Here is a 21,439-nt window from a genome sequence, read left to right on the forward strand (position 1 = left end):
GGAGCCCTCCTCGAAACGAATGTTTTATTTGTTTCTCATCTGTCACAACTAATTGTTATAATATACTAAGTAATAAATACTTTTTATGGGACACTGGTAGATCAACCACATAACATTTAGTTGAATGCACCAGGATGATGTTCTTTATATAAGTATTCGAGATGCGTATTCCAAAGACAATAAAAAGCAAGATGGCGGATTTTGACACGCTTCAGATTTCTTTTGCCTTACAAAATCGTTTCTAGCGCTCGCTAAATACCTAGCGCTACTTCACTCCCCACAGAAAAATGGCAAGAATAGGTCGATTCTGGTTCCAACTTTGATCATGTCCGAAATCGCGAATATTTGTCTCGCGAAATTTTCTGTGGAAAGTATACAGATAAAAACTATTTAAATCAATTATTCATCCGATCCTGTCTCTAATACACAGTTTTCGCTTTACCAAGCCGATTACTGTTATACTCATAATTAGAAGTAAACAGTTTGCAGGTAAACTTACAGTAAACGCAATCGTGGCGAATTTGAAGATCATCCAAGGCTTTTTAACGATGCATCTACATTGTATTTGTGCCATAAAACGATTCAAGACTCCTGTCGACAGTCGGACAGACAGTCCTAATCACTCGCTAATCACCCAACAGGGTTATAATCCGCTGCGGCGAATTTAAGTACCACCAACTTATACCATCGGTATGAGACTATTCCATTAATTGTTTGCTAGAAGTGTTGAAGCTTATCGCGAAACGAATGAACGCGGCTTTGGAACAACCATTTGGAAGATTATCTCTTAAAAACTGTTATTCAGATTTAGACACATCCTTCGAGTAAGTGTCCAACAGTCTTGTCTTTTTCGCGATGCGTGATTGGATTTCTTATAACTCAGAATTACTAGGTACTTTCCTAAAGAATATCTAGTTTTCATATGTAGAATGCAAATTCTTGAATGTCGACGAAGGAACAGCGTTTGGTCGAAGAATGTTTTGCGGGTTCGTCTGAAACAGTTTTGCAGGCAATAACCGTTTTCCGACATATCGTGATTGACTCACCCAGAATAAGGCAGATAATATGTGTAGAGAAATTCATGGAATTCAGGGGTTATATCTTCGTATAGGTAGAACGTATGTATATCGGCTGAATAAAATGCCCCATTCAAACGGAAACATCAAAGAGCTCAGTTTTCACATCGGAATGGAAATTATTAAATTCACGGAATTAAATCAGAGTTGAAAAATATTCTCAATTGTGACTATTGAAAACGTGCGCGACAAAGGAATCGAACGTTCCGCTGCTGCCTCTATACATTCTACGAAAGTGGCGACTCCTGTCTCCTCCCAGCATTCCCAAGTCGTCTGCAGCATCGATTTAATATAATGTATAAAAAAATGATACTCTTTCTTCAACTGAGTGCCTAGACATTTTTATTCACCTCTAAGATTTGATATAAAAAACTCTCCTCTTTTTTTCGCATCGTTTTTAAAAGGATTTCAAAGAAAATTTCCGCCACAGCGAACAGCCGCGATTACTCATATTTCAAAGTGAAACTGAACAAAATTTCAGATTCGAACGACTTCTAGATTCATATAGTAAGAGCAAGAACGATTGAAAGTTATTACTGACTTAAATTTGTCATTAAAATATAATTCTGCAATCGTATTACTCCAGGAAACACCAATAATGTAATGAAAATACGAGTAATCCGAAGTAATGGAACTTGATTTAAAATAACATTCTTTTATACAACTGACAAACTACTAAAATGCATTTTTAATAAGTTCAAATGGGCTCCACAGTCTGAATCAAAAGTTAGGAAACGAAAAAAATCACAGTTTGAAAAATTTCCAGCCATGTTATTGGCACCAACGATAGTCAAGATATATTGAACAAATGTTCTAAAAAACATCCCAGACGTCTTACAGTATAGAATAGTCATAACGCGTAAATCTAATTGCAACGAATTCCGTTGCACAGTACTTACACAAATCTACTTTTACCCACTCCGAGGACTAACTATTTGTAAAAAAATTTCCCCCTGCGATTTCTGGAAATTTCGATGGTGAACAAAATGAGCCGAAAAACTTTAGAACCAAACCAGAATCACCAAAGTTTAATAATTGTAATGGTCATAATCTTTTAATTATATCACTTTATTCCAAATTATCGATATCTCAGCTTTCCTCATTCAAAATTGCTCCCACCACATTGCAGAAATGTGATTCTATTTGTCTTCACTATCGTAGGGGCAAATAATATTGCTAGAGAATTTTAAAACAGTTTTTTTTCTATCTTTTCCCAACTTTTGATTCAGCCTGTAGGATCCACTTATTCCTGACGTTTTCCATTTGATTGCGAAAGGTGGCACCAGAGTCTGGAAAACCCAATCGAGCGCCAGGCGTGGAAAATCATGTGTATGGTTAGATTGATTCCTCGGGGCTTCAGAAGCGTTCAATTGGAGTAAAAAGCAAGACAACACGTTGGGCGGACTAGACCCGTTAATGGGATTGTCACTTTGCAATGTGACATCTGGTGGGAAAAAATCAAACTAATGCAACCAGGCTGACAGCTGACTGTTCACCGTCTTTTTTCACGTTTGAATAATAGAACAGGTATATTATTGATTATGATTAATTAACTTATGTGACACGAGTAATTTGTAAGAACAAAAATTACGATTTGCATCCATTAAAATTAAAAACTCAGGTTATGTGGTGATAAAATGGCGCCGACAACCAGGCTCTGACGTCATGAGGACATTTTCCAAAAGTCTGCTACTACTTGCAGCGTGATCAGACCACTGAGTCGCGGGTAATAAGCAGGTAATGTAGGTATCGGCTGTTGATAGGCGGATCTTCGTATTCGAGCACGCGCCAAAACTTTGTATAATACGAACGGCCACGTGGCTCAAGCTGCAGCAAATCACGAGTTAATATGCGGTCACGTAGCGAAATTTCCTCATAGATCGCGTAACTCATCTGGTCACACGCCCCGATGAACGTAAGAGGACAATTAGACGAGAGTAATTCTCAGTATCGGGCATAATTGCAGTATACGTACGTTGTCAGTTGAAATCGGAATTTTTTACGGCTTGTGTTTTTCAGCGCTGCTTCCGAATTTTAAACTGAATTACCGTCCAAGCAAGAAGGTGAGTAGTTGAAGCTTCGGATATTTTCCGTCAGCGATAAGTGAAGATTCTTGCACGGAAAAAACTTTAGTGAAAAACTTTGAAACTTGTAGTATTTGAAATTTTTCTTTATTAATCTTCTGCAAAGAGATACAATTCACGGAATTCAATCGAATTCTTTAGAGAAAGTATTTCGGGATTATCCTTTAATGGAGTTTCAGAGAATAACGCCCACCAAGAATATGAGAGGAATAATGAAACTGATAAACGCTGCTTCTTACAGGAAGTTATTCATTCTTCGAAATTCGAAATAGCGGTCACTTCAAAATAAACTTTTCAAATATTCCAATTCTTTCTATTCGCATTGCAACTGTTATCAGTCTAAATAATCGTGAAATTAGCGTACGTGCTGCTGACTTTCTAAAATGCAGTTCGAATTTAGTTCGCGGTTTTGGATTCTGCTTACTTTTACGAATAGCAAGCGATTGAGATTGTTCCAAAATCTCTATAACTGTCGTGATTTTTCGAAATCAGTTAACGAAATGTCACAAAAAAGACGATCTATGCGTCCACTAAATCGACTGCAAGTCGTCTGAATATTTAACAACGGTTAAATCAAAGGAGAGAAGATATCTAACGAAGTACCGAAAACATTGAAATGTGTTTCAGGGAATAATTATCAGGAGAAAATCATGGCTGACGAATGGGATAATAAAGGAAATCGCGTTGTTTTAGTAACAGGATTTGGCCCGTTCTCAGGACATCCGACAAACGCGAGCTGGGAAGCGGTTAAGGAACTTAAAAATTCGGATCTTGAGGATGCTTGCAACGTGACCATGATCACATTCGAGGTTCCAGTGGCTTATGAGTTTGTCTCAAATTTGATACCGAAGCTATGGATGGAGCACAAACCCATGGTAACCATTTGATCAGACATAGTGTAGTCTAATCTCTGCGGAGTTATTTGCATGGATATTTTGAAACTCTGACTGAATTCTATGCAGTAAAGTAGATAAACCGAATCTTTATTTTTTCCTTTCAAGAAACGAGTCGTCGGACAGAAGCTCGTTTGGTTTTTGGTTTTTAATCCTTTCGTCCGTTTGACCGATTGATTTACCTTATCTACTTTCGCTATTTTCCGCCGCAGCTTGTGGTGCATATTGGCGTTTCTGGAATGGCGAATTGCCTGGAATTGGAATGCCGAGCGCACGGAAGTGGCTACAATAAATTAGACGTGTTTCAAAGCCTTCCGGTTGCAGAAAACGAATTACTAGAAAACCCCGAAGAAGTTATAGAGACCGGTATAAACGTGAAGAGTATTTGCGACAAGCTGAATCGCCGCGATGATCCGGTATCTTCGAACGACGAGGGCTGCAGGGCCATTTTGTCAAAAGATGCAGGATTGTACCTCTGCGAATACATATTTCGCAAGTCGCTTGAGATACGATCCGACAAGACGATTTTCGTTCATGTACCCGACCTCAACGTCTACCCCGCAACCAAAAGCGCTAAGGGATTGTACCACGTGATAAGAATGGCTGTCGACGAACTTGACGCCGCTGAAAATTGATCTTATCTCAGTAAGAAAAAGAAACTAAAAATAATCGAGACGAAGAAAAAAATTGGTTTTGCATTGAATTTAAAATACTCTTTGAAAGAAGGAGATAGTAGAAATAATCGATTAAACCCGACATGCACCACGTTGAAAATAAGATTCCAAGTATTATCCTCTTGCATGTAAAAAAATATTTTTTATAACAATGGTTGATAAGTATAATTAAATTAAAATTTGCTAAGATATTCTTGTATTCTTTATATAGAGCAAAGAAAAGGATAAATTGAAGAGTTTTGTTTGAACTTGTGATCTAGTCGTGAGGAAATTTTGTTCGAACAGGAGTGATGTTGTTCTTCAGTTCTCGAGAGTGCGGCGTTTTCAGCACTTCGGCAACGTGTCCCATCTGTATCATGCAGTCTGGATTCAAATTGGCGGGAAGAAGCGCGCACTCTCTTTCGAATATAGACGCCAGGCCGTCCAAAAGTTCGACAAATCCCATCGACAAGGCAGCTCTTCTTAGTCTGTTCAATTCCTGGATGAAGAAAGAATATAACCAGTAGAAATATTCTAATCCTGAACTGCACTCGAGTAGTCACCTTGTAAAAATTCTGTGTCTTCTCCGGCAGCTTTCTGGCATGCCTCAATATCTTTTGGATATCCGACTGCAGTCCGACCTGACGTATCCAAGAGGGCGCGTTCTGGGAGTAGCTTCTTTTCTCAGTCGGTTTCACTGGAAACCCGCTTTCTCCATCTTTTAAGATGCTGGCATCGATTGGTCCCAAATTGTTCAAGTTTCCTAGCCAAGGTATAACGTCGGAACCTGGCTCTAGCACAGTCAGCATCAAGTTGGACTTCTTCTTGGTGTCTGCCCAGGAGTAGATGAAACCGTACCAGTCGCTATTCAGCAAACACAGAGCCGCCATGTTTTCCACCTTAGAGAACAACGGGAAGAAGAGATAAGGAGATGCATTGTTCGTTCTGTGCTCGGAATGTTTCTGGAATACGTAAGATCTTTCGATTCGTTTACCTTCAGTGCACCATGGAGCAGGACACAAAACGAAGGCGTTTTTCCCTCATCCCCGTTGTCTTCGGTGTCAGAGTCTTCCTCGAGGTTTATTCCCTGCATACTCGTTGTTCTTTCAGTAGGAAGCGGCAGGACCAAGTGCCTCGATATCGCGTTTGGGCTTCCCACATCAACCACGGATATGAAGCCGCAAATTTCAAGGGTTTTTGATATCGTTTGACCAGTCAGAATCTCGAAATCAGTCTTTTTTGTGTAGGGCTGTAAAATTATGAGGAAGCTTAAATTTGTTTAGTATAATAGCTTGTGATGATTTCGGCCAAACATTATGAGGCTTTTTTTAAAACTTTTCAAAATCAAACGTATATAGATACCAGAGGCGGTGGAGACAGTAAAATGCGAGAACCCAATTGTCCACATTTCAAGTACCCTTGAAAAGACACGTAATTAACCTCAGCCATCTTTTGAAAACAGTTTGTCACTGAATTCCTCGTCAATGGTCCCTCAGGGACTAAAACTATGCTGTTGCCTCCTGCCAACTCGACTAGCCACTGATACAGCGGCATTCCAATAGCCAGACCCGGATCTAAGGCACAAATTGAAATTAAGAGAACTAGAGAAAAAACTACATAAATGTAAAAGCGACCGCATGGTAGTAAGAAAAGTTAATACATCAATTTGAATAGGAATCCTTTGAACCATTTATACCTTGCTGCGACGAGACGCAAACAACGGTCAATTTCCCAGGGTAAGGAAACGGTAGCGGGAACAGATTCGAGTCCCGTTTAAGGTTCAGCGAGTTCAGAGAGTCTCCCAATGACATCGGGCCAACTCCAGGGTTGCCGTCAGTGACAAGAACTACTTGACAAGCCGTTGTGTTGCCCCATTCTGCCATAACTACAGTATTAACGCCATGCAACGCAGTCTCGACACAGGTTTTATCGCACTCTTCGATATTCTGCAGCTTTGCTCTGATGCTATCGTAGTCCCTGGTGAATGGACAGATGACCTCGTATAGCGAGGAGAATACAACCTTTTGGAATAAGCGATATTATTGTCATTTTTTTTTCGTCTCAACAGTGTCAAGGAACAGAGTCACTCACCAGTGCCACAAATTCCAATTTGGAGTTAACTTGTAGGTAATCGATAAGGGCATTTATTCCGGCAACAGCGAGGTGATGCCGGGTGAGTTGTTCACTCTGAGTTCCATCCGGTGTGACCGATCCAACGACAGGGCGTCGCATAGAAAGGGAAACATCGAGGGCTATTACTGTCGGCATCGTTGGCTTTCTGTCTAGCGCATAGCTTTAGTCAATCGACTGAGCGGCCCTGGTGAATTCTGTTTACAAAGCAGGGGAATAGACAGTTAAAATATAGGTTAGGTTTCAAGTAACTCAACGACCTCGTGGTTTTCTCATTCACCAAGTTGACGGGTGTCTTCTCCTGAGTCGTAACGTTTTCCCTCGACGAAGATTCAACTCATTGACATTAATCTGCGATGGGTGAGCAATTTGCAACCGAAACAACGAGTTTCGTTACTTGCCAATGACGCCCCGGTTAGGATGTTGACGTTTGTTTTCGATTTTATAGGTTATGCGCGATGATTACAACCGGAGAAAGTGATGCGAAAGAGTGAAACCTAGGCTAAACGTCACACATTGAACAAATGATTATTTCGCCGGCTGGAAAGTGCGCCTAATTTTACAATTAATACTTCGATACAAGTCAACTTGCTTTCCAAACGATCACAAAATGCAGTCGGATCGTTGTCATAATTTCAGGGAATCTCATGATTGAGTTATTCAATTTTCAAGATTTCTATATTTTTGCATGAATGGATTCCTGAAACCGTTTGGCAAATTTGTTTTGGTAACATGCGGAGCACTTTTTTACTTTTTTGAGACAAGTTCTTACCCCACTAACTTGAATTCTTATCTGTGTACATATTACAGGTATACATCATTTATACATCGTATATTTCATTTCCAGAAGTCAAAATGCAGTCTTGTGTGTACAGGAAATTATGCTACTGTCTTGTGAATAAGAACAACAAAATTTCAATAAGTTTGTATCATGCATCGAAACGACCGATTGAGAATTATGAAGAAGTTCGTCCTGAAGTAACAAGCTTATATAACACGTTTTTTAATTATCTTCAAGTAAACATTGTGTCAAAATCAAATTTGAAAGAGTACATAACGGATTTGAATATAACAACATTGGAACAAAAAAATTTTTTAGTTAATAAATTGAGAAAGATTCACCTTACACCGCTCGATGACATCAAACAAAGCCCACCTAATACCTCGGTTACTCAAACTCTGTCGAAATTGCTTCCCATACTAAACGCCATGGACAAACTGTATGAGCAACCTAACACCCGCCAATTTCTGCTTTTGCTCAATGAAGTGGACAAAAAATGTCATTGTATTATGAAGGATTTGTCTTTTGATGAAACTCTAATCCTTTTGAATGAACTCGCGCAAATCGTACCCACCAGAGTGATGTCGCTGGACTTTTATTTGGAATCGATGACAATACTGCGATTGCGCCTGTCGAAAAATGAGCAAAGCTCCCTTCAAATTATGAACTTGTTGTATCTCATGAGCCTGAGAAAGACGACGGCATTATTGGACATTCAATATACGTTGAAGTATCTCTCGGACTTTGAAAAATTCTCTATAATAGAACAATGCATCGTATCAATAGCTGCCTTTAAATGCGGAGTTCAACTTAAACGAGAAATCATTCAGGTCATAGAAAGAACAGTACAAAAGAATGTTGACAAATTGCTAAAAGAACAAGTACTGTTTGTGCCCCTGTTAAAGGCTATGCGGCACGCAGGTCCATCAAAGGAATTTTCCTTGAATCATTTAAGTGAAAGAATCCTCAAGCATAAGGAAACATACAAAATCACATTAGCAGCTCCAATTTTGGCGCTATATGCAGAAATGCTACAGGATGAGCACAAGGCGATAAAGCGACTAGCCGGAAATGCTCTGTCACAAATATGGAAAAGCGGGTCAATATCAGATTCTAATGTCACAGCCACCAATCAGATCAGAGTAAAAGATGTTGATAGATTACTGTGGGCCCTCAGCACTTTGAACCATAGATTAACCCACAATGAACTCTCGAATGTGGAGAAATTTTTGTCAGATAATTTAGACGCATTTTTAAGGAATCCCAAAGCACTTTGCAACTCAGTTGTGGCCCTCTGGATACTGGGATTCGAATGTCGTGAGGTGTGTATACTGGGTTAGTCTGAAAGCGAAAATCGTAAATGAGAATCAGAAGGGTTTCAGAACATAGGGAAAATTCAATAATTGCGCAATCACATGTTCAAATTTGATGCAACCATTCTCTTACAGATCATAGAATACTGCTTTCGCAATCAGATTTTCCACCCGCTACTCCAAGACTCTTTGAATGATTCTACGAGACTGGGCGTGCTATTGGAATGCGTGAAAATTGAGGCACCCACGATAATAATTCCATCGAACCTCATCTTGAACACAGAAAAGAAACCATTGTTGAACGAATACAGCGAGCTTGAATGCATCAGTAACGTATTGCAGTGTTGCGAAAGTCAATTGGAATTGAGTGAGACTAATGTTACCTGCCCGGTTAATGGGATACGAATATATGGGATTAGTGCAAAGCATAAATCACTAGGGTATGGATAACAAGTGTTTATAGATCCACGGTTCCTTTAAGAATAGATAAATTTCTGTTTCTAGATGGCTTCACATTGATTTGTTAAACAAGTATACGTGTTTACGTAAACCTCTTCAACCACATGGATTAATGAACTTGAAACTTAGGCTAATCAAGAGACTGGGATACAAGTCTATACTAGTAAGTAAACGTTATTTCTTTTCACAAAAAGTTACCAAATTTCTACTATTCATGGATTCCATGTATTTATTTTACCAGCTTGACTGTACCGGACCATGGCAGGTGGAAAGGGTGGTCTCAACCATCGGGGAAGCGATTGATGAACTTTTGACAAAATAAGACAAACGAATTGTGATTATATATTGCTAATAATAAATAATAATATCTAATTCAGGGTATAATGAAATCGCTTAATTAAAAATTAACAATAAAACTTTCCTTAACTATAGTTCCACAGGACGATGGTGAAGTTAAACGTCAGTTATTGACTTGATGTAATCTATTCATCATTCAAATGTACAACGAACCATCGGCAGGACCTAAATAACGCATGGAAATAAGAACCACGTCGATTAATGTCCAAACTCCAAGACCCCCGAAGCTGAACAGCTTCCCTGTTCCTTCCTGCCAGTGACCCAAATAAAACCTGCAAATATTTACCCCAACATTATTAATAATAGAAAGACAACTGATCAGAAATGTGAGCAAATGACAAATCAAGGCTTACCTATCAGCTCCGAATCCTCCCAAAGTAATACTCAGTATGAGCGCGGTTGACCATCTGTATCCGCCTGTCCAATTGCAAGGTAAATTTTTCATGAATCTTCTGTGACCCAAACAGACAATGTCACTATTGACTGTGCAATTTGTGCTTAAACATGGAATAATCAATTAGATGTACTGTAGTAGTGTCAATACTATCGTAACTGCAGATTTTTATACTCTCAGTTGGACTTCTGAGTAAACAAGAATCAACTAAGTACAATGGCAACTAAGAGGTGCTTAAATACATACCGATAAAGCTGTTGAGGAGAGGCAACTGAGCTGCAAGTAGCTTTTTGATGGCATCTGTGCTCCCAGTGCTCAGTCTGATAACAGTAGCGGCAGATGTAGTCTTTTTTAAAAGTTTGTTCACCCTGATGGATAAGAAATTGAACCATGTGACACGTAATTATTTAGTAAGTTATCTTGATGCTGTAATTTTAATCACAAATAAGCATACCACACATTTTATCTCATTGCGAACTGTGCAAGTCGATGTAATGGTCTTGCCATAGATGCAGCCCAGATCTGTGGTACAGTTGAGACACTCCACACTTAATTCTGAGCATTGTTTATCAGCCGGGCAATCTTCCTGGAGAGTAGAGTTTGCGTTCCTCTTTTCTCTTTCATGTTTCACGAAGTCTGCCATTCCGCCTGAAATGTTTGTAGATGCGACTCTAAGTCCAGTACAATAATCGCAGCAAGTACATTGTCGAAGTAACGCTGCTCGCTCAGTTACACGTAAGACCAGGTTAGGTTATAATAAATGTGAGTAAACAATAAACTCACCCATTTGTGCCTCTTTGATGGTACTCAGTAGCAGTGCAAATATTATGTAAAATACATTTTTCTTATTTATTCTAACGATATTCATCCCTGCTCGACGAAATTTCACCTCTTATCGGCCTTCGGAAGACACCAAATATCCTAACCAAATTGTTTATTATGCTTTACTGCGAGTTGACATTCGACACCCAGTTTATCAAACGTCATGCATGTACCACGTTTCAATTGTAGAAACAAATGAATTTGGCAGGTCACGTGCTCAACACAGTGTCGTGCCGACCATCTTCGAATTCTCTACTAGATGGCGCCACTAGATATTTGTTCTCATGAGTTAAAAATCATGGTAATAATGAATCTACAGATATGAAATGCTCTCGAGTACAGGCCACCTGCAAAAAAATATTGCAATTGCAAAAAAACACTTGTTCCTATCCATTATCATAAAGACTTCAGCTTTATTCGGATAATTATTTAAACCAATATTTTCTAACTTCACAATACATGCCTCATTCATGACGATTGCATACATAAAATAGTTGAAAATCGTTGAATATTTCACCACCAGGTGATCAAGTGAGCAGTGAGTATAATCAGCTGATTTGAATGAGGCCTGATGTTATTTGGACGAGCTATACGTTATTTCGATGTCGAGTTTTGTGACAGTAGAGTAAGGTATGTGTTATGATTAAAAAAGAGAAAAAGAAAGAGAGAAGGAAGATAGAAGGAAAGAAAGAATAAAAAGAAGGAATAGCAATTTAACCAGTTTGCAGTGGTTATATAAAAGGGAATTCCTCTCATCGGATCGTCTGTTTAACAACCCCACGATAAATTCGTGGCGGTGTTAAAATAACGTCAAGGTCCCGGGATGCGCCGCGGATCGAAAAAGAAGATGAAAAGAAAGGGATAGAATAGAAGGCGGTAAGAAACAACGAAACACGGCTAACTTAAAGCTACACATCGCACGGTGTGTGTCACGAACCACGAACACAGTGTGTGTGTCGGTCTTATGTACGTACATAACAACGTACATGCGTGCAATACACGATGCCATGCAACTAATCGTAAGTACCGTGGACGCGGTGCTGTTGCTAATACATAAAAAAATATAATCAGTAACAGCAGCAGTAGCTCGATCTGTGTTGATAATTGTGATTGGATTTTCGGTACACACAAAAGCAATTTAACGCAGAAATCAGTTGATAAACGGGACGATATTGAATCCTGCGGAGAAAACGGAGAGAAGAAACAGAGAAAGAAAAGAAAGCTCGGAAGACGTCTCGCAATGTTTCCTTCTTCAACCCCAGTTTAACCTCAGCCAAGATTTTATAACGCATCACTTTGTCTGCGGTATTTATTTATCCCCTTGTTATTTCGTCCGTCTGAGGAGTTGGAGGTTCGTTGACTGTGCTAAGTCCACCAAGATCATTTTTTGGAATCCTAGTTTTGTCTTCTCTCCTTCTGGTATTCTGAAATTAAAAGGACAACATTGGTCTCCAACTATTCCGACAGCCAACGACGAGATTCGCGATACATTTACCCAGAGTTGGAAGAATTTAAAAATCATCTAGCGGATTAAAAGACATTGGTCATCAAAGCGCAATGACGATGACTGTAATCGAAGTTATAGCACTGACACCAGCGTGACAAGATTTAGGAGCCTGAATCACACGCTGACAAAATGAACTCAAAGGAAGACAACAATGGGCAAAGTTGCCCTAACGGCGACACAAGAATCGAGGGTCAACAGGAGGCGAACGAAAACAGATCTTCGCAGTGTGACGGGGGACCACACCAGGTAGCCAAGATCCCGAACAGACTGTCCAACGATCAGTTTAAACTAAATAATAACGTAGGTGAGGAGAATGGAGACTTGCATCTCTCCCCACGATCGTCTTGCACCTTTGCCAACGGTCCCCAGAACCCACAGACGAAGAACTCAAGCGTCAATATGGGTCCCGATCATTTAAACACAAATTTGACCTGCGCTACTTATTCCGATACTTCCCAAACTAACGTGCATACCAATACAACCAGTCCATGCATCCTCGTCTATCCTAAATCGACCTCTGGCTACTCGAACTCAGTTTCCCCGTCAGCCCACTCAAACGTCGCCAATGTGTCGACAAGCATGGCTGAAAACGGAACCAAGGAAGACACTGACATGAGAAACAATGTCGATTATGGATCTGGGATTGAGAAATGCCCGCCTAAAGTGGCCTGTGGTACAGAATCTAACGCCGATGGTAATCCCATTTGGAATTCCACCTCTTTCGTCCCTAATCGAGGTATGAACAACTTCGGAAGCAGCATCGGTTCCACCAGCCAAGGAACGTGCTGCTTTTTAAGACCTAATATCAATGGCAGCAGAGAAGCCGCTGGACCCAGCGGACTGCAGAGAGTAAGTTTTCTTGGAAACAGCTCTCTGCTCTGTGTCAATACGTTTATTCACTTTTTTATATCGTTCTTATAATAGGTCTCGCAAAGGGAAGGCGACAGGCGAGATTCCAGTTCTGGAAATGAGGGAGACATGTCGGATGGCGAGGATTGCTGCTTTTATACTTACAAAGGAGTGGATGATCCTGCGCGATTGGATTTCAGACAGCAGTTAGGGCCTGTCGAAGGACAGAGAGAGGAAAGAGAGGCTGAACCCCAATATCACAGTGGAAGCTCGAGTCCAGAAATGGATTTTTTGGAAATGGATTTCGATCCTGGTCCGTCTTGTGAGCAGGTAATCAGGGGCAAATCATCTGTCCAATGTGGTTCATACATCTTTTTTCCTTGTGATAACCACAATATTTCTCACCGATACTGCAAATTCTTTAGTCTGATCTGATTTTTTTTCTCCCCCAGGATACTGGAGACAGCGATATGGCATCGATTAACGAAGATATTCAGAATATTGCGTTAGATAGTGTTGAGCCTGATCCTGTGCCACTGAATGATCTTAGCAGTGGAAGAGTCGCCTCCAGGCTCGACAATATACCATCGAATCAACAACCTACTCAGAACTCTGAAATATTGAACCAGAGGGCAACTCAGTCCTGTTCTAATCAAGAATGTACCTTTAATCAAATTCCAAACCAGCCTAGTTCGTCAAACTGGATGCCGAGCACCAGTAGTAGAATAGGTATAATGCTTCCCATGTTAAAAATTGCACATCATTGTTATCCAACTCGTACGAGAAACCCTGTAATCGAGTGTTCGATTGAGGTTCTTGTCGAAAACTTGTATACACTTGGACGAGAAGTTCAGATCGACAGAATGCTTACTATGAGAAATCATGTGAGACTCAAAATTTGAAAAAAAGTAAATTATCACAAAGTATATTCTCCGAATTTTACAGATAAGTGGGAGGCAACAGGACTGCATCGCACAATGCTATGTCCACTCCAGGAGTCTTATGGACATCACAATACGAACGGCGATTTGATATCGCCTGGAGATAGCAGAGATTCGGATTCTGAGTTATGGACACAAGACACGACAGGGACTGGAGGTTCAATACCTGAGAGTTCTAATTTGGATTCTAGAAAAGTAAATCTCAGTTCTACCCTTTACCACCGCATGATGGCTAAGAAACTAATGCTCAACAAACAAACTGCTTTTAATCAAAGTGGCGACTCAAATCTTGTAAGTATTACATTGCGCTAGCTCTATACAATCGCGAGGAAACTTTTAGAGAACAATACAAAGTGAGTAAAGAATTTTAACGAATTTGAGAGTTTCGTTTTAAATAAAATTGCCCCTCATCCACAGGAAAGTGAACTTTGCTCGGAGAGATCACAAGACCTATTACCTGTAGAAAAAATTATGCTTTGGAGCGAACAGGAAGCTACTGTGAAGCAAGTTACTCAAATCGCAACATCGGCTTGCGGAGCAACCGCCGCTATTAACGCGCTCGTAAGTATACAGAACAAATATGAACAAAAGGAACTCTGACATGGAACTTACACGTATAAAACCATAAACCTTCTTCATCTCTACAGCTCGCTTTGGACGTAGCATTTTCCCTTGAAGTATTGGTCCGTGGAGTCGCCACCAGGCTCAGAGAGCCAGGCACACCCTTACCAAGGTATTTAATGAGCCGTTCTATGGCTGGCGCGACCCACAAGGACCTAGCCCGAGGAATGTCTTTGGCTACCAGTGGGGCAGTGGTGACGAAATTCTTTGCGTTCTACCCAGAGAGGAAGATCTCGTTTTCGCACTGGTTGCACTACTGGATATCTAAGGGTGAGCAGTTAGCCGGTCAACTCGCACTAGAATTTTCAGTCAAACCACTGCCTTTCCTCGATGTCCACCCATAAACTCGAATATGCATGAGAATTGGGTACACTTCTGCCATAAATGTTTCAGGAGCGGTACCGATTGCCACTCTGAATCTCCAACACTGTGGGGAAGGAGCAAATATCCCTGATGCGTGGCATCATCAAATGATCTTTGGCGTTGGACCCGCGGGAATATATTTGTCCAATCCCTTGCAGTGTTTATCTGAACAGGTTGGTCTCATTACTCTTACCTTCTGTAAAAACCACCACATAAGTATATTGACAAAGCATACCTGCCCAGTTGTGAATTTTAAATTCTCCTACTTTCTTCGCATTTTAATGTTTTACCGCGAAAACAAATTTCATCGAAGAATTCAACAGCACCAATTATTAACTACAGGTAGTCTGGCATCAACTGGTTAGCCCGAGTATTTTGTTAATAAGAAGACAAGACGTCTTGGCACATTGGAGTGCGAACACAGATCTAAGGCCGCTTAGTCAACTGGGACAGCGTTGGCGAAAATTGAACGTCCTGGGTAAGATTCTTGAAGCAACAAAGAAAAATTAATGAACTTCTGGAAGTAGTTTCGATAAACCGTTGAAATTGTCTGATTTTTAAAGGAATGTCTTTTTTTCGACAGGACAAATAGTGAACCTGGTAAGAGAAACGATGGGCCAAAGGAGGCAAAGTTCTGGAATAACAACGAGCATAACGCACGTCCGTATCCCAGCTTCATACAGAGCTGGAATAACTCTGGTTATGCGATCAGACGCCACTGAAGCAGCAGAGTTGTTGCGAACGGAACAGTTACCTGTTCTCTAGTCTAAACAATCAAAATTATGAAAACAGAAGAAGAGAAATGAGCAAACTGCGACAAGATATATAAAATTTACTTAAACATTTGCCGCATATTGACTAACGCCCACTTGGGAACAAAGGCAAGTTTACCGAGAAAATATTTCAATCTGCCTACTTTCAGTACACGGCATACCCCGAGTGGGATTTGTAATAAAACATAGCTATAATTCTACATTTGAACACAAGAATAAAGAATTATTCTTTATTCAGTTACTATGCAAACACTTAAGTTTAAATATGGCTAACGCGCTCTGCTCGTTGAAAGGTGATTGAAGAAGGTTTAGTAATTGCATATTAGGTATATACATATGAGTACATATCTTGATATATTTCACGACGGTTAAAATATAATAATAATTTGAATTTTATTATCCCTTGTTTCTTTTTCGAATATTTTTTTTCTCGAAAATGTGGCACTAGCTTGTTGATTAACAGTCAACAACATACCGATTTATGTAACAATTAGAATCGCAATTGTCTCAAAAGCGCGTCAAAAATATTCATTATTATCACGTACATACCTACACTGCGTTGTACAGAAGAGCTACCTTCTATCATGCAATTCAGGCTTCTCAGGCATGCGTATGCACGTAATACTCATACACATTGTACAACCAGAGTATAAAATTCACTCAGGTGCACTGGTCTGATTTGTTATATCGTTAGACTGTTGTGCCTTGCATTACTACAGGAATAAAAATGCTCTGAGAATTAATTAATCTCCGATAGACTCGCACATTGTATTTATTTGAACAGAATAATAATAATAATCGATGAAAATCAAGTGAAAATAATGACAGTTTGAAGATGTATTTCTTTCTTTTATGTTTTCATTCTCTTCCAAGTTGTACTTGATCCCTTTCAATTATATTTCTATTTTCTTGTATCCTGTACAGACCAACAATAGATATACATAAAAAATAATTAGACTATTTTTTAGTCTATGGGTAAAAATAAAAACGAACCGGGAACCAAAGTGTCTTTCTTCATTTAGTTATATAAATTTTCAATATAGCGAATTATATTTCACGATTCTGAGAGTCGAGCACAATGACCATTCTTGCATACAAAAATTGTAAACTAGTATGATCATCGTGCCCAGCAGAATTAGTATAATAAGCTTATTTTGAAGAAGAAGTAAGTTCTTGTATCCTTGTTGATCGTTCCCCACAGTCCACGTATAAATGTACAGAACGTATGCACTGTACAGTCATTCACGCAACTCGCTTCGCTGCATCACATCGCCATTTAGGACATACTGAAACAGTTAAAAATAATGTTCAATCTCATATTTTCTTGATTCTCGAAAAATGCTGCTCTTACACAAGAAAATAACAAGTAAGTACATTCAGACAAGACGAATCCAAAATAATTATCAATAATTGTCAACCTTTCTATCAATGAGGCACGCATTGTGGATGCAATTGCAGCTGGTGTAGATTCGTTCAGCTTAAAAACACTTTCTATCACCGAGAGTTCGGTCGAGGTTGTGTCTGTGCCACAAAACGATGCCCAATCATTGACAACCATCCCTGCAGCAATAACTTCGCTTCCTCTGTTAATCGTACCTGCCTAAAATATAGATGAAAAGCTGTTGATACAACGTATACAATGGAGTTTTTTCAGATGTTACCGTTGGTTTTTTTCATTTTAAACTAAAACATCACAAAAGAGCTCCTTGAACAAAACTTACAACCAATGGTACTTGTAGTAGCGATGAGAGCTCGTCTTGGTCCTGGATTGAAGTTTGTGGATGTACAAGGCCACCTTGATTGGAAAGAACGCAATAAGATCCAACTAGTACATTGCTTGCAACTGTCTGCCTGAATACTTCGACATTCAAGGTGTCAGCTAAGATCTCTTCAGTTTCCTGTGTAATAAATTCAATAAAACAAGGTCCATTTGGCAATGTTTTTTTTTTTATAAAGTAAAAAATCTTACTCTGTCCAAATCTGGATGAACCAGAGCCACATAATCATTGCATGCTATAACGTTGCCCAGGGCAGAAAGCCTCTCCTCAACTCGCTGGAGTTTCACATTGTCGGGTAACGAGTTACGTATGTGTTGCAATTCCGTGTCTGTCGTACTGCTTGGCACCAGCATTCCATTTTTGTTACCTGGTCAATGGTGAAAAATGCATGACAATTTCAACAACTTGGCTTTTTTGGCTTATACTATGACCCTGGACGTTTTATGACAGTTGTACAGTTGGAGATAGTATGCAAAACGTTTTGACGAGTCCATTCGGATTGCACTCATGAACGTAATAACTCACCGACGCACAATCGTCCGATGATTCGACATCCCGCTATCGACGTGTGGACGACCGGTATCGTTTCGGCCAATTCAGCTTCGAATACGCTGTTGACAGAAGGATGTATTGAGGTTGTTAGTCGTTTCAGAAGTAAGAAAGAAATAAAGCGAGCGGGAATTTGGAGATTGAAGGGAGCGACATACCTGTAGAAATTCTCGGAACCGCCGATAGCGACGAGACAGTATGAATTTGTCAATTTTGAAAATACACCGACCTCATTGTTGTTTTCAAATTGCACGCGTACCGCCATAATTGACAATTTATAATCACATAAGACAATAAAGAGCGAGCCTCGATTAAATATCAACTTCTCGTTAATTAGATGGTATTTTTCTTATTGTGAGATTGTCGATTGCACGGAAACTAACCAAACTCCGATGCTCGAGCCACGAGGTACTTAACACGAACGGGCGAATAACAGACTCGAGAAACATGGAAAAAGAAGACTTTGTAGGGGTTCTGGCAAAATTGACGTCGCAAGTGAATGCAGGTATCTAGATTACCGACGCATCGGTGGTAAGAAATCGAAACTGGTTGAAGCAACATACGTTTTAAATCGTAAACATATATTAATAAAAATCCATCGTGGAAGCGTTGGCGGGATTGAGTAGGAAATGCGATAACGCGTAGAAAGAAAGAGCTGCATCTATGATCCCTTCGTCTTTGTGTTGCATGCGCGACCAGACAAGGATTAAACATGTGGAGATTTCCACACTTTAAAGTGTGCGCTAAATAACCTCGAATGCGATTGGTTTAAAATCTAAGATGGCTTTTTATAGTCCGGGTACGTGATTGGTTCAGAAAGATGGCTGCGCGGAAACTCACCATACTTTCTTGCACCTTGGAGGCAACGCCTTTCGCCGTCTGTTCTACATACCTTTGCTAGTCTATGTTTAAAAGAGGTCATTTCGTGTCTCGGTCAGGCACCTTGATCTCGCGTAAAATTAGGTTACTTTTTTTAAACTTATATTTCAAAGTTTGGAAGAGTTTTCGTTACTTGACTTGGAAACTTGACTGCTGATATTGGTTCAGTTGATTTGGTGCAACGATCGGTCAACCATGACTAACATCTCAAAGCGTAGAAAATCATCTGCGAAGTTGAAGGTGAGCCATCTGTTAATTAATTGCCATGCATCATTCACGGTATAAGATGAGCAATTACGCGCATTCTAAGGACGATTTTTATCACCTTTTGCATCTTCAAACGACATTCGTATCACTAATAAATTATTAACATTTACAGACTATGGGTGACCACGACGAGTTCCTTAGTCGAATAACGAAATCACTTTACTATTCGAAATTGCCAATGACCGACTGCCTCAGCCTCCCTGTGACAGGTTAGTTGCACCTGTTGTACTCAATCCAAAAAGTGATGCATTTTCGCTCACAACTAAGTTTCAGCAAATTTACTACTGGACCTATTTTCAAATTTCTGATGTAAGATGTTACAATGAATTATAGAATTAGCTGCCGAACTTTTCACGGAAGTGAAAAGTGGTCGGACACTCGAACGCCTCGACGTCGAGGAAGCAAGCCGCATATCTCGCAACGCTTGTGTCTCTCCTTGTTCTCTCGTCTTGGCACTGCTCTACTTAGAACGTCTGAAAGACTGCAATCCGGAATACTTGCAACGTGTGGCCCCATCTGAATTGTTCCTTGTTTCTCTGGTTAGTAAATATTTTTCCATTGAAATTTTATAAGAGTGATATAACTATTGTAGTGATAAACAATAATGATAAAGTATATCATAGCCTGTTCTCAATTAAGTAAATTTTTGCAGTAATAAGTTTATACTGGTCTTTTATCTAGCTGTGCAAATAATTAAAACTAACAATTAATCACTTAACAGCATATGAAATGACTGCCCTACTTTCAGATGGTTGCCAGTAAATTTTTACACGACGACGGAGAAGAGGATGAAGTATTCAACACAGAATGGGCAGAGTCAGCAGGCTTATCATTATCTGAAATAAACAGTTTGGAAAAGGATTTTCTTGTCGCAATTGTAAGTTCATCGTCGTTACAGTTAACACAAACAATATCATTGAGAAACAAAATGAGTTGTTACATATTTTGTTTTGTTACTCCGACAGGATTGGACTATATTCGTTTGCAACAACGATTTCTGGGACCGTTTACAGAGATTAGAGAGAGACATAGCTTACAAAGAAGGCCAAAAGAGAGGTTGGTTCTCCTATACGGACCTTAATTTTCTGATGGACTCGGCACAGCTGATGGCAGTAATTCAGACAGTGATGAGCGTATCTTCCATCTGCCTTGCAACTTACGCCGCAGGGATAGCAACACTTTTGGGATCAGCCTTAGTGGCGAGTCAGATTCCGGGAACGTCTCTGACACCTAGCCAATCGGTCGTTTCGTCTAAAAATACATTGCAGACAAGCCAACTTCTCGTACCTGATCCTGGACCGATTCTGGACGACATATCGTCAGTCGATGTTCTGACGACCAAATTTTTATTAGATTCTCTGAGCTGTAATCGGTCCTATTCAATGCTTGACCAAACTGAAAAGAGAAACAGAACAAGTGACGATGTCGCAGGGTGGGAATGGTGGCTGAGCTCGCTCATGACTTGGCTTCCTGATTACTCAGGTCTAAAGTCAAAGTTGAGTCCAATCGGTGAGCAAAACATTGAGGAGCAGACCAGAAATTTCGTGACAAACACAAAATCAGTATTCGATATCGGCTCACATCCTCAAACCAATCGCCACCAAGTTACTGAAATTAACTGGAAGGAAACGCTGAGTCTAGATTTGGAATTTGAATTGCAAGATTGGAGACGTTATGCTGGATACATTGCTAAAGTATCACTCGGTCACAGACACTGATAAGGAGTATAATGACTGACGATTTGTTTACCCAGTCGCAACGGCGAAGATTTAGTCCATCGATGTCTTTATCAATTTATACATAGTAGAAAATTGTCAAATATATTTTTTGTACTAACTCCTTACCGTGTAAACCATAGTATTTCACTGCTAATCATCAACAGAGTAATTTTATACAATAAAATTAACCATATCCACGCCGTTATCGAGGTGCTCGGAAAACTTAATTGAC

General features: G+C 39.8%; 7 protein-coding genes across 11 annotated transcripts; 4 read left to right on the forward strand and 3 right to left on the reverse strand.

Annotated features, from left to right (window-relative positions):
* Positions 1 to 3,097: 3,097 nt before the first annotated feature.
* On the forward strand, positions 3,098 to 4,702 carry LOC124411257 (pyroglutamyl-peptidase 1). Its single transcript, XM_046890299.1, has 3 exons — positions 3,098 to 3,139; positions 3,788 to 4,035; positions 4,266 to 4,702. Exons 2-3 carry the CDS (start codon positions 3,811 to 3,813, stop codon positions 4,686 to 4,688), a joined length of 648 nt encoding a protein of 215 aa, XP_046746255.1. The 5' UTR covers positions 3,098 to 3,139; positions 3,788 to 3,810; the 3' UTR covers positions 4,689 to 4,702.
* A 172-nt stretch (positions 4,703 to 4,874) lies between these two features.
* LOC124411247 (integrator complex subunit 14) lies at positions 4,875 to 7,460 on the reverse strand. Of its 2 annotated transcripts, XM_046890284.1 has the most exons (7): positions 7,117 to 7,460; positions 6,798 to 7,033; positions 6,403 to 6,727; positions 6,069 to 6,280; positions 5,701 to 5,955; positions 5,270 to 5,605; positions 4,875 to 5,205 (listed from the first exon to the last, which is right to left on the reverse strand). In XM_046890284.1, exons 2-7 carry the CDS (start codon positions 6,972 to 6,974, stop codon positions 4,984 to 4,986), a joined length of 1,527 nt encoding a protein of 508 aa, XP_046746240.1. In that variant the 5' UTR covers positions 6,975 to 7,033; positions 7,117 to 7,460; the 3' UTR covers positions 4,875 to 4,983. The 2 variants fall into 2 exon arrangements, with proteins under 2 accessions (XP_046746240.1, XP_046746239.1); XM_046890283.1 differs by having other exon boundaries at positions 6,798 to 7,460.
* A 199-nt stretch (positions 7,461 to 7,659) lies between these two features.
* On the forward strand, positions 7,660 to 9,801 carry LOC124411246. Its single transcript, XM_046890282.1, has 4 exons — positions 7,660 to 8,939; positions 9,066 to 9,370; positions 9,435 to 9,552; positions 9,631 to 9,801. Exons 1-4 carry the CDS (start codon positions 7,692 to 7,694, stop codon positions 9,709 to 9,711), a joined length of 1,752 nt encoding a protein of 583 aa, XP_046746238.1. The 5' UTR covers positions 7,660 to 7,691; the 3' UTR covers positions 9,712 to 9,801.
* Positions 9,603 to 11,287, reverse strand: LOC124411256 (TM2 domain-containing protein almondex). Of its 2 annotated transcripts, none has more exons than XM_046890298.1 (5): positions 10,924 to 11,287; positions 10,595 to 10,788; positions 10,387 to 10,508; positions 10,100 to 10,198; positions 9,603 to 10,018 (listed from the first exon to the last, which is right to left on the reverse strand). In XM_046890298.1, the coding sequence occupies exons 1-5, from the start codon at positions 11,006 to 11,008 to the stop codon at positions 9,883 to 9,885; spliced, it is 636 nt and encodes a 211-aa protein (XP_046746254.1). In that variant the 5' UTR covers positions 11,009 to 11,287; the 3' UTR covers positions 9,603 to 9,882. The 2 variants fall into 2 exon arrangements, with proteins under 2 accessions (XP_046746254.1, XP_046746253.1); XM_046890297.1 differs by having other exon boundaries at positions 10,100 to 10,243; positions 10,924 to 11,273.
* A 217-nt stretch (positions 11,288 to 11,504) lies between these two features.
* LOC124411243 lies at positions 11,505 to 17,020 on the forward strand. 3 transcript variants are annotated; one of them, XM_046890276.1, is made up of 10 exons: positions 11,508 to 12,773; positions 13,017 to 13,318; positions 13,394 to 13,648; positions 13,771 to 14,047; positions 14,264 to 14,550; positions 14,677 to 14,820; positions 14,907 to 15,150; positions 15,274 to 15,416; positions 15,586 to 15,721; positions 15,827 to 17,020. In XM_046890276.1, exons 1-10 carry the CDS (start codon positions 12,599 to 12,601, stop codon positions 16,006 to 16,008), a joined length of 2,145 nt encoding a protein of 714 aa, XP_046746232.1. In that variant the 5' UTR covers positions 11,508 to 12,598; the 3' UTR covers positions 16,009 to 17,020. The 3 variants fall into 3 exon arrangements, with proteins under 3 accessions (XP_046746231.1, XP_046746230.1, XP_046746232.1); XM_046890275.1 differs by having other exon boundaries at positions 11,505 to 13,318; positions 14,264 to 14,454; XM_046890274.1 differs by having other exon boundaries at positions 11,506 to 13,318.
* On the reverse strand, positions 16,861 to 18,834 carry LOC124411255 (eukaryotic translation initiation factor 6). Its single transcript, XM_046890296.1, has 6 exons — positions 18,502 to 18,834; positions 18,320 to 18,405; positions 17,986 to 18,161; positions 17,738 to 17,914; positions 17,435 to 17,616; positions 16,861 to 17,302 (listed from the first exon to the last, which is right to left on the reverse strand). Exons 1-6 carry the CDS (start codon positions 18,606 to 18,608, stop codon positions 17,293 to 17,295), a joined length of 738 nt encoding a protein of 245 aa, XP_046746252.1. The 5' UTR covers positions 18,609 to 18,834; the 3' UTR covers positions 16,861 to 17,292.
* Positions 18,835 to 19,245: 411 nt separating this feature from the next.
* On the forward strand, positions 19,246 to 21,412 carry LOC124411252 (protein CNPPD1). Its single transcript, XM_046890289.1, has 5 exons — positions 19,246 to 19,462; positions 19,602 to 19,698; positions 19,823 to 20,028; positions 20,238 to 20,366; positions 20,455 to 21,412. Exons 1-5 carry the CDS (start codon positions 19,418 to 19,420, stop codon positions 21,205 to 21,207), a joined length of 1,230 nt encoding a protein of 409 aa, XP_046746245.1. The 5' UTR covers positions 19,246 to 19,417; the 3' UTR covers positions 21,208 to 21,412.
* The last annotated feature ends 27 nt before the right edge of the window (positions 21,413 to 21,439 follow it).

Source organism: Diprion similis, chromosome 10, assembly GCF_021155765.1.
Source record: "Diprion similis isolate iyDipSimi1 chromosome 10, iyDipSimi1.1, whole genome shotgun sequence".
NCBI classification, from domain to species: Eukaryota; Metazoa; Arthropoda; class Insecta; order Hymenoptera; family Diprionidae; genus Diprion; species Diprion similis.